We start from the raw sequence: 17774 nt of genomic DNA, 5'->3' as shown, positions 1-17774 counted from the left end.
TTCCCCTTATAATTTCAAATTGTGTTTATTTGATTCTTCTGTCTTTTCTTCTTTACTAGTCTAGTTAGCAGTCTATTTTATTAATTTTTTCAAAAGAACATCACCTGGATTTCTTGATTTTTTAAAGGGATTTTCATGTCTCTTTCTTCCTTCAGTTCTGCTCTGATCTCAGTTATTTATTGTCTTCTGCTAGCTTTGGGGTCTGTTTGCTCTTGGTTTCTAGTTCTTTTGGTTGTGAGGTTAGGTTGTTAACTTGAGATCTTTCTAACTTTTCGATGTGGGCATTTAGTGCTATAAATTCCCCTCTTAACATTGCTTTATCTGCCCCCAGAGATTCTGATACATTGTCTTTTTGTTCTCATTAGTTTCAAATAACTTCTTGATTTCTGCCTAATTTTATTATTTACCCAGCAGTCATTCAGGAGCAAGTTGCTCAATTTCCATGTAGTTGTGTGGTTTTGAGTGAATTTCTTAATCTTAAATTCTAATTTGATTGTATTGTGATTTGAGAGACTGTTATTATTTCAGTCCTTTTGCATTTGCTGAGGAGTGTTTGACTTCCAATTATGTGATTAATTTTTGAGTAAGTGCCATGAGGCAATGAGAATGTATATTTTGTTGTTGGGGGCTGGAGAGTTCTGTAGATATCTATCAGATCCACTTGACCCAGAGCTGAGTTCAGGTTCTGAATATCTTTTTTAATTTTCTGTCTCAGTGATCTGTCTAAAACTGTCAGTGGAGTGTTAAAATCTCCCACTATTATTGTGTGGGAGTCTAAGTCTCTTTATAGGTCTCTAAGAACTGCTATGAATCTGGGTGCTCCTGTATTGTATGACTATATATTTAGGACAGTTAGCTCTTCTTGTTGAATTGAACCCTTTACCATTATGTAATGCTCTTCTTTGTCTTTTTTTATCTTTGTTCTTTTAAAGTCTGTTTTGTCAGAAGCTAGGATTGTGACACCTGCTTTTTTCTGTTTTCCATCTGCTTGGTAAATTATCCTTCATCCTTTGTTTTGAGCCTATGTGTGTCTTTGCATGTGAGATGGATCTCTTAAAGACAGCATACCGATGGGTCTTGGTTCTTTATCCAGCTTGCCATTCTGTGTCTTTTAATTGGGACATCTAGACCATTTATGTCTAAGGTTAGTATTGTTATGTGTGAATTTGATTCTGTCATCATGATGCTGGCTGGTTATTTTGCAGACTTGTTTATCTGATTACTTCATAGTGCCACTGGTCTGTGTACTTCAGTGTGTTTTTGGAGTAGCTGATAATGGTTTTTCCTTTCCATATTTAGTGCTTTCTTCAGGAGCTCTTGCAAGGCAGGCCTGGGAGTGACAATGCCCTCTGCATTTGCTTGTCTGCAAAGGATCTCATTTCTCCTTCACTTATGAAACTTAGTTTGGCCAGATATGAAATTCTAGGTTGGAAATTATTTTATTTAACAATGTTGAAGATTGGCCCCCAATCTCTTCTGGTCTGTAGGATTTCTGTTGAAAGGTATGCTGTTAGTCTGATGGGCTTCACTTTGTAGTACCTTGTCTTTTTCTCTGGCTGCTCTTAACATTTTTTCTTTCATTTTGACCTTGGAGAATCTGATGATTATGTGTCTTGGGATTGATCTTTTCATGGAGTATCTTACTGGGGTTCTCTGAATTTCCTAAATTTGAATGTTAGCCTGTCTTGCTAGGTTGGGGAAGTTCTCCTAGATAATATCCTGAAGTATATTTTCTAACTTGGTTCCAGTCTCCCCATCTCTTTCAGATACCCCAATCAGTCATAGATTCAATCTTTTTACATAATCCCATATTTCTGGGAGGTTTTGTTCATGCCTTTTTATTCTTTTCTCTCTAATCTTTTTGTCATTTTATTTTATTTTATTTTATTCGAGACAGAGTCTCACTCTGTCACCTAGGCTGGAGTGCAGCGGCACAATCTTGGCTCACTGCAACCTCCACCTCCTGGGTTCAAGCAATTCTCCTGCCTCAGCCTCCTGAGTAGCTGGGATTATAGGCAAAACCACCATGCCCAGCTAATTTTTGTATTTTTAGTAGAGACAGGTTTCACCATGTTGGCCAGGCTGGTCTCGAACTCCTGACCTCAGGTGATCCACCCTCTTTGGCCTCCCAAAGTGCTGAGATTACAGGCATGAGCCACCATGCCTGGCCCTGTCTTATTTCAGAAAGATAGTTCTCAAGCTCTGAGATCCTTTTGCTGCCTGGTCTATTCTGCTATTGATACTTGTGATTGCATTGTAAAGTTCTCATGTTGTGTTTTTCAGCTCTATCAGGTCAGTTACGTTTCTCTCTAAACTGACTATTCTGATTATCAGCTCCTGTATTGTTTTATTATGTTTCTTAGCTTCTTTGCGTTGGGTTACAACATGCTCCTTTAGCTCAGCGAAGTTTGTTATTACCTTCTGAAGCCTACTTCTATCAATTCAGCCATCTCAGCCTCTGCCCAGTTCTGTGCCCTTGCTGGTTATTTGGTGTTGTGATCATTTGTAGAAGAAGAGGCACTCTGGCTTTTTGTGTTTTCAATGTTTTTGCGTTGATTTTTTTCACTTTTTTAGGGGCTTATCTACCTTCGATCTTTAAGACTGCTGATCTTTGAGTGGGGCTTTTGTGGGGTCATTTTTGTTGATGTTATTGTCTGTTTGTTCTTAACAATCAGGCCACTAATTATTAGGAACCATAGGGCTGCTGCAGTTTGCTGGAGGTCCACTCCAGACCCTAATGCCTCCATTTTCCCCATACCTGGTGGTATATCCAGTGAAGGCTGCAAAACAGCAAAGATGGCAGCCTGCTCCTTCCTCTGTAAGCTCCATCCCAGGGTGGTACTGACCTGTTGCCGGCCCAAACGCACCTGTAGGAGGTGTCTGGAGAACCCTGTTGGGATGTCTCACGCAGTCAGGAGGAACAGGATCAGGGACACACTTACAGGAATAGTCTGGCTGCTTTTGGTACAGCCAGTGTGCTGCATTGGTGAGAGACTCTTCCTCCTGGACTTTCCAGAGCCAGCAGGCTGGAAAAGCTGAGTCAACCAAACAACAGAGACACTGGCTGCCTCTCTCCACAGGAGCTCCATCCCAAGGAGAGATCAGGGTTCAGTGCTTATATGTAAGCCTGGCTGGAGTGACTCAAGGCCCCCCCACAAGGGGGCCCCACCCAGTGAGGAAGAATGGATCAGGGTGCCCCTTAAAGAAGCAGTCTGAGCATCATCTTGCAAAGCACGTGTGTTGCAGTTGGGGGGAACCCTCCTCGTCCAGACCACCTGGACTTTCCAGAGATGGCAGGCTGGAACGCTGAGTTGACCAAACCACAAAAATGGCCGCCACCCCTTCCCAAGCTTCCTCTGGTTTCAGGCAGACTCACCCTTCCCCCAGGAACTGCCTCTGGTTTCAGGCAGACTCAGCCTATTGCCCTTGGCTGGCTGGAATTCTAAGCCAGTGGGTCTTAACTTACGAGGTGCCATGAAACTGAGGCCTGCAGACTGACACTGCTTGGCTCCCTGGATTCAGCCCCCTTCCTAGGGGAATGTACAGACAAATCTGCTGCCTTGCCAGAATCCCGACTCTGGAGTATATAAAACTCCTGGGTCTCTGTGCCTGAGTAGCTACTCTGCCAAGACTCCACACTGCTCTATGTATCAGACCCAAAGCCCTGGAGGCATGGGCTCACAAGGGGATCTCCCCATCTGTGGGTTGCAAAGATCCATGGAAGAAGCATGGTTTCCTGGGCATGACAGCACACTCACCACTTCCCTTGGCTGGGGATGGGGGTTCATTTGGCTCTGTGCCACTCCCATGTAGGCTGTCACCCCACCCTGCTTTTCTTTGTTCTCCATGGATTCAGTTGATTGCCTAGTCAGTCCCAGTGTGAGAACCTGGATATTTCAGTTGAAGGTGCTGAGTTCACTCACTGCTTTCACTCTTCTCTGTGAGTGCTGCAGACTGCAGCTGCTTCTCATCAGCCATCTTGGCCCACATTCAAGTCTTTTTTCTATATCCTTTCCACGACTGTATGCCTTTTAATTGGAACACTGAGATCATTTACATTCAGTGTTATTATTCATATTAAGAACTTACTACTGCCATTTTGTTGCTTGCTTTCGTTGTTTTGTAACTCCTTTTTTACTGTCTTCCTTCGTGGATAAGTGATTTTCTTCCTTTTTAGTTAAGTGTTTTAATTTGTTGCTTTTATTTTTAATGAATCTGTTATAGGTTTTTGCATTGTGGTTACCATAAGCTTAAAAAAATTATACATATAACAAGTTATTTTAAAGAGATGACAACTTATCTGAGAAGAAAAATAATAGGAATGACCAGGTGTGGTGGCTCACACCTGTAATCCGAGAACTTTGGGAGGATGAGGCAGGTGGATCTCCTGACATCAGGAATTCAAGACCACTCTGACCCAACATGAAGAAACCCTGTCTCTACTAAAAATACAAAATTAGCCAGGCATAGTGGCACATGCCTGTAATCCCAGCTACTTGGGAGGCTAAGGCAGAAGAATCACTTGAACCTTGGAGGCAGAGGTTGCAGTGAGCTGAGATCATGCCATTGCACTCCAGCCTTGGCAACAAGGGCGAAACTCTGTCTCAAAAAACAAAAACAAAACAAACAAACAAAAAACCTAGAAAAAAAACAAAGAACAGAAACAAAGGAAAAAAACACACAAAAATTCTACACAACTCTATTCTCTGGCCCCCTAAATTTTAACTTTCTTTCAATTTACATGTTTTCATTTTGGGATTTTTGTTTTTTAGTTTGTTTGTTTTTTTTTTGTTTGTTTGTTTTGTTTTTTTTTTTTTTTTTGAGATGGAGTCTGGCTCTGTCACCCAGGCTGGAGTGCAGTGGTGCAATCTTGGCTTACTGCAACTTCCACCTCCCAGGTTCAAACAATTCTCCTGCCTCAGTCTCCTGAGTATCTAGATTTGGTCTTTTGAGGCAATTTTCTGTATCTCGTACATGGTCTTCATTCCTTTTCATTCCCTCCCGCCCTCCCCGCACCCCTCCCAGCCCCACCCCTGTAAATTTTCAAATAGCAAGTCTTTAAACTCATTGATTCTTTCCTCTGCTTGGTTATTCTGATGTTGAGAGCCTCTAAAGAGGTTTTCAGTTCAGCAAATTTATTTCTTAGTTCTAAGATTTCTATTTGATATTTTTTATTATTTCAATTCCTTTGTTAAATTTTTCTGATAAATTTCTAAATTGCTTTTCTGAGTTATCTTGGAGACTACTGAATTTTCTTAAAATTACTATTTTGAATTATTGGTCAGAAGCTCACAAATCACCATCTCTTTAGGGTCAGTCACTGGATTTTTGCTTTATCCTTTTGGGGAGGTCATGGGTCCCTGTCTACTATTGTTTCTTGGGAGTATACATCTATGTCTTTGCATTGAAATATTAGTTATTTATTCCAGTTTTCTCTGTCCAGCTTGTTTTGCTTTTTATTAAATATATTTGTTTAGCAAATCTTCACTGTTAGGTTGTTGCCTGTGTTTTGGTTCTGGCTGGGGTGGCACCTTAAGGCCAAGTTCACCTCAGCTCTAGTAACTGGTCAGAGCACTGCCTATCTCAAATGAGGGGCATCCCAAAGGGATTATCCTGACAGTGAGGGAAGGCTTGTTAGGAGCTTGTGACCAGGGGACCAGGGGAATGTACCTCCTGTAGCCACTTTTATTTGGCATCTACTTTAGCCAAGTTACAGAGCAGAGTTTCTGGGCTGGGGTTGGTAGTCTCGCCTCCCGTTTGTCTCTGCCTACTCTCAGAGATATTTCTCCCTTCAGGCAGTCATGATGCTACCCACAGGTTAACATAATGACAAGTCTCCTGCTAGGGAGCCCAAGAAGATGGAGAAGCTGACTGATCACCTCCATTTTACTTTTTCCAGGGTATAAACCATGAGTTAAGGGCAGATTTTCTACACAGTTGGTGTCTGGCAGGATTCCGCAGAGGGGTAGAGGGGCAAGAGGCATCATGTATGTGGAAGGCTGGTTCTCCTGCCTTCTACTAAGAGTTTTTCCACTTCTCTGTGGCCTGGGGAACTGTCTTATCCTCATTCTTGAGCTCTGGGTTGTTGCTGGTGGAGATCTCAGCACTGTATATTTTTTTTCTGTTTTTTATTGGGGGTGAGAAGCCGGCATGCCTCTTTGCTACCATTTTGGAACCAAAATCCTCTTGTGAAATTTTTAAATGTTCATCATGTTCATGTTTTTGTCACCTTTTTAATACCTAAAATTGTCCATTTTTCTTTCTCTTTTTTATTGTTGATGAATCCTGCTACAGGCTTGTCTATTGTAATAGTTTATTTAAAGAGCCATATTTTGGCTTCATCAAGTGTGTTATTATTTTGTTTTCTATTTCATTAATTTCCACTCTTTATTATTACCTTCTTTCAGTTTATTTGAGTTTGCTTTCCAAAAAAATTATTTTTGGGGGGATGGCGAGACAGGAGGATCTCTTGAGGGCAGGAGTTTGAGACCAGCCTAGACAACATAGCGAGATTTGTCTCCACAGAAAATTTCAAAATTAGCCAGGTGTGGTGGTGCGCAGCTGTAGATCTAGCTACTTGGGAGGCTGAGGTAGGAGAATCACTGGAGTCCAGAAATTCGAGGTTACAGTGAACTGTGACTGTATCACTGCACTTCAGCTGGGCAACAGGGTGAGACCCTATCTCTTTAAAAGAAAGAAAGAAAGAAAATGAAAGGGAGGGAGGCAGGGAGGGAAAGAAGGAAGGAAGGAAAGAAGGAAGGAAGGAAGGAAGTCAGTCTTAAGTAGGATACCTAGCTCATTAATTTTCAGTTTCTTTTCAGAATCAATCAATACCTTTTAGGTTATAAACTGCTGCTTTAGCAACATCCTAAAAGTTTTGATATGTAATACTTTACTGCTTTTTATTTCTTAAAATCTACTTCCCAAAGCAATTCTTCTTTAACTCATGAGTTACTGAGGGAGATGTGAGTGTCTATATTAATTTCAAATCTATGGAGAATTTCTAGTTATCGTTGTCATTTATTTCTAATGTTATCATAATTTAGTCAGAGAAAACAATCAGAGGAAAACATAAATTTCTTGGTATTTATGAATTCTGCTTTGTGGTCTAGAATGCAATCAAGTTTTTTTTTTTTTACTCGATTTTATGTATTAGCGATCTTTCTCCATTACTGTATATATAATCTACTATATTCTTTTTTTTAAAGATAGTTTGTTCATACTTTCTGGATAGTTTCTTTCTTATTCTGTTTCTTTTTGTTTGCTGCATACTATCTGTGTCAGCAATCCCCAAGATCACCCTCATGTTCACATATTTGCTAGGAGGACTCATGGGACTCAACATATAATTGTACTCATGGCTAAGACTTATTACAGTGACATAATAAGGATACACGGCCAAGATGATAAGGGAAGGAGACACAGGGAGATTCTGGAGGAATCCATGGACAGGCTTTCTTATGCTCCTTCTCTTCCACAAGGAGTCACACAGAGCACACTCTTCACACAGAGAGAAAAATGCTGCAACTTGTATGTTATGTTTTTGCCCAAGGCAGTCCATTAGAGACTCAGCATTCAATGATTTTGTTGGGGGATGGTTACATAGGCACCCTCTTCCTATCATGTACCAAAATTCCAGACCCCAGAAGGAAATAAGGTAGAGCATAAATCATATTGCTCGTATTAATAGTCCAGGCACAGTAAACTCCCCTTATCAATTAAGGAATGGTGGGAACACTCACAAACACCAAATAACTAACACCAGCAACAGCTATCCTTGCAAGCAGACCCTTCTGAAGTTAACAACCTCAAGCCAACTTTGTTAAATCCCTCTCAAATTTTTAGAGTAGGTTGATACTATGAGATGGATCATATAGTTCAGTAGGTGTGTGTTGAATTAATTAGATAGTGCCTGTGGGAAAATATAAGTTTCAAAATAGTTACTTTTAAGTGAACTTCCCTAATGTAATCCTATTCATGAGTTTGGATTGCCTGTAGTTAGTGAACAATACTGTTACTTTAAAAGGAGGCTGAACCTCTAAATGGTAGTCATAATTTAAAAAAGAATTCTTTATTTGACATAATAGGAAATTGAGTAATTTTTCAAAAAGGCAGCTCATTATCTGTAGCATCTATTACTATAAGTTAGCTATTATTTGTCCTCTTTGTTGCCTATGCTAAATTTCCTTCTCTATACAGGTTAATCTTTGAAGTAAAAGTTTTGTGGGAATAAATTGTTATGTTTAACTTTATTCAGATTTGTAGAAAAATGCTACATCGCCACATGCTCATATTTCGACTGCCTAACTTACAGATGTTAGATGGAAGTCCTGTGAATTCAGATGATAGGGCAAAAGCTGAATTTCACCTCGCTGAACTACAAGCAAAGAAAAATTTGGTAATAATTATATTATTTACAATTTTCCTTCTGAAGCACATTAATTATTAGTAAATGAAAATTTTATTATATCTTTTGATTTAAATGTTTAAACCTATGGTGTTTTGATGAGGATGATCTTAGTATCTATTTAGTGGTTACTATCAAAGGCAGCTTGATTTGGTGAATAGAGCATGCGTGCACACACACACATACACACACATACATATGTAAGTCAGGGAACATCCTTTTCTTAATAGCATACTTAATACTCTGACATAAGGGAAGTTATGTAATATTTGTATGCTCAATATGTCAGATGATGCTAGAACACAGGAAACTATAACATATCACTTTCATAAATAGAAACTAACAATAAAACTATTTCCATTTAGGCACACAGAAAGGGAAAGAAGGAATTCTGAACTCAATTCTCTGGATTGTGTAGTTTATATAAGAAAGGAGATGTGTCCCTCTATCTGTGTGTTTTGTCAGGATAATTGGGCTTTTTACTCAGGAGCCCTAAAATGTATCTGATCATGGTAGGAAAGAGATTAAAAGAGAGAAGAAATAATAAAAGCATGTCATTTTAAAATTCTGTCTTTGACCACCTAGTTTCTTCATGACCATCTTCTAAAGACTAAATTTAACACAGAAAATCCATGGTTTTTGAACAGAGAGGTCGCATTGTTAGAATGCTGTGGTTTGAGAAAAAAAGAGGCTGGAAGGGGAAGGGAAACCAGCTAAGAGGCTTTTAAAATAATCCAAGAGAGATGTTATGAAGACCTGGACCATGGTAGAGAATATAAATGAATCTCTGATGTAAGTGAAAACCAGAAACCAAGCACATTAGAGTCCATGAACAGAGGTGACTTTAAAAACATTATACTGAATAGGAAAGAGATAGGACTACCATGCATGCTCTAACGGACTTTCACTGAACTCACCAGATTAATTCCAGTGACACTCCCAATTCCAGAACACACTCAACTTTTGATACTTGTAGGCTCCTCTCTAGTCCACTTCTGCCTTCAGCAGTACATTCATATACTTATCAAGAGCTAACTGTATGTCAGTTCTTTTTATTTTAAACAAATACTGGAACTCTAAGTGCAAATTTTAAATTATTATTTCTATTTGTCTATGAAAACCAAATGGAATACTTTGGAAAGTCGGGATAAAGGGCACTCTCTCTCTCCTCACCCCTTCCAACACCCTCCCCCATAGGATCAAATTAGATGTGGGAGAAAAAAACAAAACATGAAGAAAATGATAAAAATGCAGAGAAAACATGTAAGGAAATTATTTTTAAAAGCTAGACAAATTCAAAGTTCGGATCTTTTCCACATGCCTTTAAATTCTCACTACTTTAAAGAAACCAAAACTGGAAATTGTAGACAAAATAAGATTATAATGTCTCCAAAAACAATCAAATAAAAAATACCAATCCAGGGACTTGCCTACAGAAAAAGCCTTGGTCCTTCATCAAAAGATTGATGAATGCATGTACTTTTACATATATTTTTAAGATGAATATCAGTTAGACAATGATTCCTCTACTTTTTTTTTTTTAGACGAAGTCTTGCTCTGTTGCCCAGGCTGGAGTGCAGTGGCATGATCTTGGCTCACTATAACCTCTGCCTCCCGAGTTCAATTGATTCTCCTGCCTCAGCCTCCCGAGTAGCTGGGACTACAGGCATGTGCCACCATACCAGGCTAATTTTTGTATTTTTAGTAGAGATGAGGTTTCGCCATGTTGGCCAGGCTAGTCGCAAACTCCCGACCTTGGGCGATCCACCCACCTTGACCTCCCAAAGTGCTGGGATTACAGGCTTGAGCCACTGCACCCGGCCCTCTTACTTTTTTATTAACTCTTTTAAAATTAATCTTGACATTTTTTGATTAACCAAAGGGCTTCTATTATAGGTCAAAGTGGCTACAGAGACTTTTGTGACTTAAAAAGTTGTACAATGTTTTAAAAAGATTATTTAGTTTAGGCAAAGGAAATTGATTCATTTATGGACTATATCTACAAATTTTTTTCTAAAAACTATGGTTTCCAAAAAGAAATTTAGCCATTGATCTATATGATGTAACAAAAAAAGTGCATCATTTAATGCCATCTACTCAAATCCTTGTCATAGGCCCCAGTCTTTCAAAAGAGAGCAAATGGTCAAATAAAACTTAGTTCAGTGATTTAAGATGATTTCTTTCCTTTTCCCTTTTTTATATTCCTGAAGCAGGTCACTTCTTGAAAAATGTATGCCACCTGTATTAGTTTCATATTGCTGCTATAACAAATTACCACAAATTTAGTGGCTTAAAATAACATACTATCTTACAGTTTTGAAGGTCAGGAGTCTGAAAACCGATATTAAAGGACTAAAATTAAAAATACTTGCAGGGGCCAGGCTTGGCAGCTCATGCCTATAATCCCACCACTCTGGGAAGCTGAGGCAGGTGGATCACTTGAGCCCATGAGTTCGAGTGCAGCCTGGGCAACATGGCAAAACCCTGCCTCTACCAAAAAAAAAAAAGAATTAGCGAGGCATGATGGCACATGCCTGTAGTCCCAGCTACTCAGGAGGCTAAGGTGGGAGAATTTCTTGAGCCTGGGAGGTGATGGTTGCAGTGAGCCAAGATCGTGCCAATGCACTCCAGCCTGGGTAAAAAAGCGAGACCCTGTCTTGGAAAAAAAAAAAGTATTGGCAGGGCTGCATTTTTTCTGGAAGCCCTAGGAGAGAATTTACTCTTTGCCATTACCAGCTTCTAGAGGCCATCCGCATTCTTTGGCTCATGGCTGTCATCCAGCAATGCCATCACTTAGACCTCTGCTTCCATGATCACTTCCCCTTCTCTCTGACCTTCTGCCTCCTTCTACCTCGATAATCCAGGATAATTTCCCCATCTCAAAACCTTTAATCACACCTGCAAAGTACTTTGCCATGTAAGGCAAGGTATTCACAGGTTTTGGGAATTAGGATGTAGATATCTTTGGGGGAGGGGCATTATTCTTCCTGCCATACCACTTATGTGAGGGCTCCAGTGAAAGACCTACGAAATTACCATATAAAAATTCATAAATTCTGTTTTAAAGTAATGCAGGCTAAATTGAAAAGACATAAAGTAACCACTTAGAACTTTGAAGATCCCAGTTTTCATATAAAATTCTTTAAACATTGGTTTAATTTAGCATTTAATTTGGCATAACTCAAAATTCAACCAATAATGAATACTTTACTAAGGGGTTTGTTTGTTGGCTATTCTTTTCTATTTATCATATAGTGAACTCAGATTTTCCCCTTACAGTACTATGATGTCATCTTCAGTTATTCTAGATACATATTCTTGCTATTTAAATCAGTGCTATACATAGGAATTTAACCATCTTTCCACTTAGTTATTCTGTATGTAAATACTTCATTAAAATTATTTTTTTATTTATCTATATATGGTTAGTAAAATAAAGGGGGTATTTGAAATCTTTATTTTAGAGAATTTTTTTTTTAGATTCAACACTAATTATTTTCAGGACTAGAACAAAATTAAGCCATTATTTCTTTTAACTAGCCGTTCAGGAGACTCAAGTCCAGAAAACTTCTGAAGTTTATCAGTCAAATGTGTTTGTCTTTGTCTTAGTTGCTACTGGCCTTTCTTTTTAACAGCAAATAAGGAGGAAATAAATGAAATCTAAAGTTCTTTTAAACCAAAATATTTTGGGGGTTTAGTTTCAGAAGAAAATTTGATAGCATTCTAGATTAGTGATGGGAGGAAACTCCCAGAAAGGAATTCATTAGGGAATTTAGGACTGACCAGCTTTAGTAAAAGGACTAATACCTTAGCATTCATTATAAAGCAGCATTCTTGGTAACACTTACTGAAGTATGAGGTTAAATAAGTAATTTTACACAAACAGAAAAGGCCTCCATCTCTAAATAAGCTGAATGGTATGTTCAGAATTCACACGTATAAACAAGGTCAGTCTTAACAAAAGCAGAGAGGGCATGCATTTCTAGGGGAAGCAAGAGTCCCCTGCCTAAAATATTTTTCTCCTCTATTTGCTGATTTCTGAAATTCTTACAAAAGCCCCTTAATCCTCAGCAGGTGTGAAATGTAAATACTATTTAGAGAGTTTTACTACATTCACTAAAATTGATTATCATAAGATGCTTTTCTTAACTCCCATTATATTTACTGTTTGTTCTGAAAACTAATTAACTGCAAGTCATCTGATTAGGTAATGTGAAAAATATAAAGATTTTGAGAAATAACTTTTACCTTCCAGAAATTCTATTCACACAAAAAAAGAAAAAGCATTACAATGGGGAAGTTTTAATTCTTATGTTCTTAGTTCCATACTTACCTTAAGACCCTTTGGAAAGGGCGAGTTGCCGTTAAGCACTAGATTCTAATGATGGTACAATGCAGTCTGAAAAAAAAAAAAGAACACAAGGTTCTGAGGGAGGTTTACTCCCCAAAAAGCTCTGCTGATTTTATAGGTTTTACCTAGTACCAATTCTGAATTTAGGCAAGCAGGTAGCTCCTGACTAAAAACAAATGTTGATTGTCAACTCGGACTTGTTATAAGGATTAAGCCTATTGATCTGAGTTTTGGAGATGAGATGTTATTAACTTTTATTTTATTATGTAGCTTATTCCTGTTACCCAGTGTCCTATGGATGGCAGATCATTTGGCCAAGTGAAAACTCCTCCCATAAAGATAACAAATGTAATTCTGCCTAGTGGATTCAGCCATTACTTGGGATCTGACGTCACTTTAACTCCTGAAGTTGAAGGTATTTTGACAAAGAATTTCAGATAGAATGTAAAAGAATCACTTCATTTGAAATAAAAATATCACTTTAATTTCTAATATTACTGAAAATTCATTTTCACTTACATTTCCTAAAATTGCATATTTGTTCAAGTTTCCTGTGGCCATTTTGATTTCAGAGATTATAGTTTTATTATTTTTAGTTTTATTATAGCTTTTTTGTACTCAGCTACTAGTATGTTGTGACTAAACATTTGCTCACTTGCAATGTGAACTTTGTGATACTTGAACATTTATTTCCTGACATATCTTTCCAAAGCTTTTATTTCATTTCATGGATGTCAGAGCAAACAACTACTAAAAGCAGTTCATTAGTGCATCCTGCTAAAAGTGGAAATCAGAGGTGTAAAAGCATAACAGAATCCTGGGGTACAAAAGATATTTTGCAGAGAGATCTCACTTTCCTCTTGAAATCATAAGAAAATATTCATTAAGCAAATACTAGAGAAGAGCTTCAAGAGGTAGAGTTTTAAAACAGGGAGTATATTAAAAGAACAAGCATGGAAGTGGTTTATTCTGCTATATAAGTTTTAGTTCAAGTTTAGAATAAGCCTGTTCTCTAATTCCACATCTTTTCTGGTTATCATTTTGGCAAAATTGGGGGTAACTACTCCTTCTCTGAGGACTTACCTCTTCCATTCCTTCTGACTTCTCATTTGTCCTCAGACCACTCTTAGACAATAAAACTGAACATTACAATAATTATAAAATGATCTAAGAGCCTACTATAAAAAAATAGCAGATTGTTCCACGTGGTTAAAGTTTTTTAAAGAAACCCAGTGAAAAATAAACCAGCATAATTTACTCCATTAAGATGTTATATTTTGTCTCATTTTTCATACTTATATGTCATTATGACTTCCAGGTTTTAATAACAATGAAGATTGTTATGCTTTTGTCTACAACTGTCAGTAAAATTGGGCATACCAAATTGTTATTACCTCGTTAACAGAACAAAGTCATCGTCAGGAATGTCATTATCTTTTTATATTTTTTTAATAGTTTAACCCTGAATTCATCTTCATAACTTACTTCTCAGATACTAACTTACTTCTCAGGTAAAAGCATACCTTGTTTTATTGCATTTCACAGATACTGAGTTTTTTACAAATTGTAGGTTTGTGACAACCCTGCATCAAGCAAGTCTATTGATGCCATGTTTCCAACAACATGTGTTCACTTTGTGTCTTTATCACATTTTGGTAATTCTCTTACTATTTCAAACTTTTTCATTATTATATTTGTTATGGTGATCTGTGATCAGTAATCTTTTTAAGTCAATTAATAACCCTACAATGACCTCTAAGGAAGGAAGAATCTCACATCTCTCACTTTAAATCAAAAGCTAGAAATGATTAAGCTTAGTGAGGAAGCCATGTTGAAAGCCAAGACAGGTTGAAAGTTAGGCCTTTTGTATCAAATAGATAGCCAAGCTGTGAATGCAAAGAAAACATTCTTGAAGGAAATTAAAAATGCGACTCCAAGGAACACATGGATGATAAGAGATTGAAACAATCTTACTGCTTATATGGATAAAGTGGTCTGGATAGGATATCAACCAGCCACAATATTCCCTTAAGCCAAAGCCTAATCCAGAGACCCTAACTCTCTTCAAGTCTATGAAGGCTGAAAGTGGTGAGAAAGCTGCAGAAGAGACGTTTGAAGCTAGCAAAGGCTGCTTCATGAGGTTTAAGGAAAGAATCATGAACTATTATATCAGACAGCATAAAAGTGTAAGGTGAAGCAGCAAGTGCTGATACAGAAGCGGCTGCAAGTTATCCAGAAGAGCTAGCTAGGATCATTGATGAAAGTGGCTACACTAAAAAAGAGATTTTCAATGTAAACGAAACAGCCTTACAGAAGAAGATGCCATCTAGGACCTTCATAGCTAGAAAGGAGAAGTCAATGTCTGGCTTCAAAGCTTCAAAGGACAGTCTGACTGTCTTGTTAGGGGCTAGTGCAGCTGGTGACTTTAAGTTGAATACATTGCTCAACTTAAATAAACCATTGCTCAACCACTGTAAAACTCCTAGGGCTCTTAAGAATTATGTTAAATCTACTGCCTCTATGCTCTGTCAATCTATGCTCTATCAATGTACAAAGCTTGAATAACAGCACATCTGTTTACAGCATGGTTTACTAAGTATTTTAGCTGACTATTAAGACCTAGTGCTGAGAAAAAGATTGCTTTTCAAAGACTACTGCTCACTGACAATGCACGTAGTCACCTACTAACTCTGATGGAGAAGAACAAAGAGACGAATGTTGTTTTCATGCCTGCTAACACAACATCCATGCTGCAGCCAATGGATCAAGGAGTAATTTCAAGTATTATGATTTAAGAAATATATTTTGTAAGGCTCTAACTACCATAGATAGTGATTCCTGGCCGGGAGTGGTGGCTCATGCTTGTGATCCCAGCACTTTGGGAGACCGAGGCAGATCATGAGGTCAGGAGATCGAGACCATCCTGGCTAACACGGTGAAACCCCATCTCTACTAAAAATACAAAAAAATTAGCCAGGCGAGGTGGTGGGTGCCTGTAGTCCCAGCTACTCGGGAGGCTGAGGCAGGAGAATGGCGTGAACCCAGAAGGCAGAGCTTGCAGTAAGCCGAGATCGTGCCACTGCACTCCAGCCTGGGTGACAGAGCAAGACTCCATCTCAAAAAATAAAATAAAACAAAATAAAATAGTGATTCCTCTGATGGATATGGGCAAAGTAAACTGAAGACCTTCTGGAAACGATTCTAGACGCCATTAAAAACATTTTTAATTCATGAGAGGAGGTCAAAATAGCAACCATAATGGAAGTTTGGATGACTTTGAGGGGTTCAGGACTTCAGTGAAGGAAGTAACTGCAGATGTGTGGAAACAGCAAGAGAACTAGAAGTGGAGCCTGAAGATGTGACTGAATTGCTGCAATCTCATGATCAAACTTGAATGGATGAGGAGTTGCTTCTTATGGATGAGCAAAGAAAGTGGTTTCTTGAGATGGAATTTACTCCTGGTGAAATGCTGTGAACACTGTAGAAATGACAACAAAGGATTTAGAATATTACAAACTTAGCTGATGGAGGAGCAGTGGCAGAGTTTGAGAGGACTGATTCCATTTTTGAAAGTACTGTGGGGAAAGTGCTATCAAACATCACATTGTACACAGAAATCTTTCATGAAGGGAAAAGTTGATCTATGTAGCAAACTTCATTGTTGTATTATGTTAGGAAATTGCCACAGTCATCCCAGCCTTCAGCAGCCACCACCCTGATTGGTCAGCAGCCAACAACACTGAGACAAGACCCTCCAACAGCAAAAATATTACAACTTGCTGAAGGTTCCCATGTTCATTAGCATTTTTTAGGAATAAAGTATTTTTAAATTAAGGTATGTACAGTATTTTTTTTAAACATAATGCTTCTGCACACTTAATAGACCACACTATAGTTGTAAACATAACTTTCATATGTCCTGGGAAACCAAAAAAATGTATGTGACTCACTTTATCGCAATGGTCTGGAACCACACCCACAATATTTCTGAGGTATGCCTGCTACTTTCTTCAAGATTTGTTATGTGCTGAAAAAGTCCTGCAGTCTCTTTCCTATTTTTTGACTGTGCTGCCCCAATTTTTTAAAGTATAATCACTTTATCTGTACATTTATTATAGCATGCAGGTCTGGATATTTATATGTTTAAAATATTATCTAGGAAAACTCAAACTGATTCACTACCTCACAGAAATTTAAGCCACAACAAGTGCTAAAAATACATTCTAATTCTATATTTTTATTTGACATTTTAAATTCACTTTATGAAACATGTATAGCATATATTCAGCTGAAGGACAACCAAACTATATTGCTTAATGCTTATGTTAATTAATGTTTCTCACTGTTTCATAATTTTAATTTTTCAAATTTCTAATTTCAGACAAAAAAAACAAGAATGCTGGGATTCTGACAAATAATCCTCGGAGCATCCATGCAGAAATAGCTTTTCAGCAACTCAGAGGGATAGGTATCTCTCCATCTGTTTTATCACATCAGAATATTGCATCTCCAACTGCACAAATATGCCAGAGCAACCAAGATGAGAGAAGGTAAAGCTATTTTCTCTGTGTTTTAATATTTCTCATCATTAAAAAAGTACTCTCCATATTTGCTAGTCATGTATAAAAACAGGAAATATTGTTATGTACTCTTATATATTTACTCTGGGAATTAGAAAAAACTGTCAGATAGCATAAGGCTTCTTAATTACCACATTCACCAAACCTTTCCAAAGTCCGGTGTATTTACATAATAATTCAAAAAGGCTGAGAAATGGCGATGAAGGTCAAATAATTCAGAGTACTAGTGCTCACTAGTGAGGGAACAATGAAATAGCTACATGGGAACTACTTTAATTATATCCTCTACCAACTCACTCTGCTCACTGAATTTGCAAAGCAGTTCGCTTTAAACAGCAGATAAATTCAACTCTCTGAAATCGTGAAGGCTAAGAATTTTGTAAATTCTTCCAATTTTTCTTTAAAATTCCTACTTGCCTCCTTCTCCAGTCTGAAT

At 37.9% G+C, this 17774-nt stretch overlaps 1 protein-coding gene across 1 annotated transcript in view; it reads left to right on the top strand.

Moving 5' to 3' along the window:
- The window catches only part of LRRC9 (leucine rich repeat containing 9), a 141735-nt gene that overhangs the window by 122020 nt on the left and 1941 nt on the right, over positions 1–17774 (top strand). The window contains exons 30-32 of the mRNA XM_026456290.2: positions 8258–8398; positions 13029–13173; positions 17140–17308. Of these exons, the coding sequence (XP_026312075.1) occupies positions 8258–8398; positions 13029–13173; positions 17140–17308 (455 nt within the window). The remainder of the gene's footprint in view (positions 1–8257; positions 8399–13028; positions 13174–17139; positions 17309–17774) is intronic.

This window comes from Piliocolobus tephrosceles, chromosome 6 (genome assembly GCF_002776525.5).
Source record: "Piliocolobus tephrosceles isolate RC106 chromosome 6, ASM277652v3, whole genome shotgun sequence".
Taxonomy (NCBI): domain Eukaryota; kingdom Metazoa; phylum Chordata; class Mammalia; order Primates; family Cercopithecidae; genus Piliocolobus; species Piliocolobus tephrosceles.
This window is presented reverse-complemented; position numbering and strand designations above follow the sequence as displayed.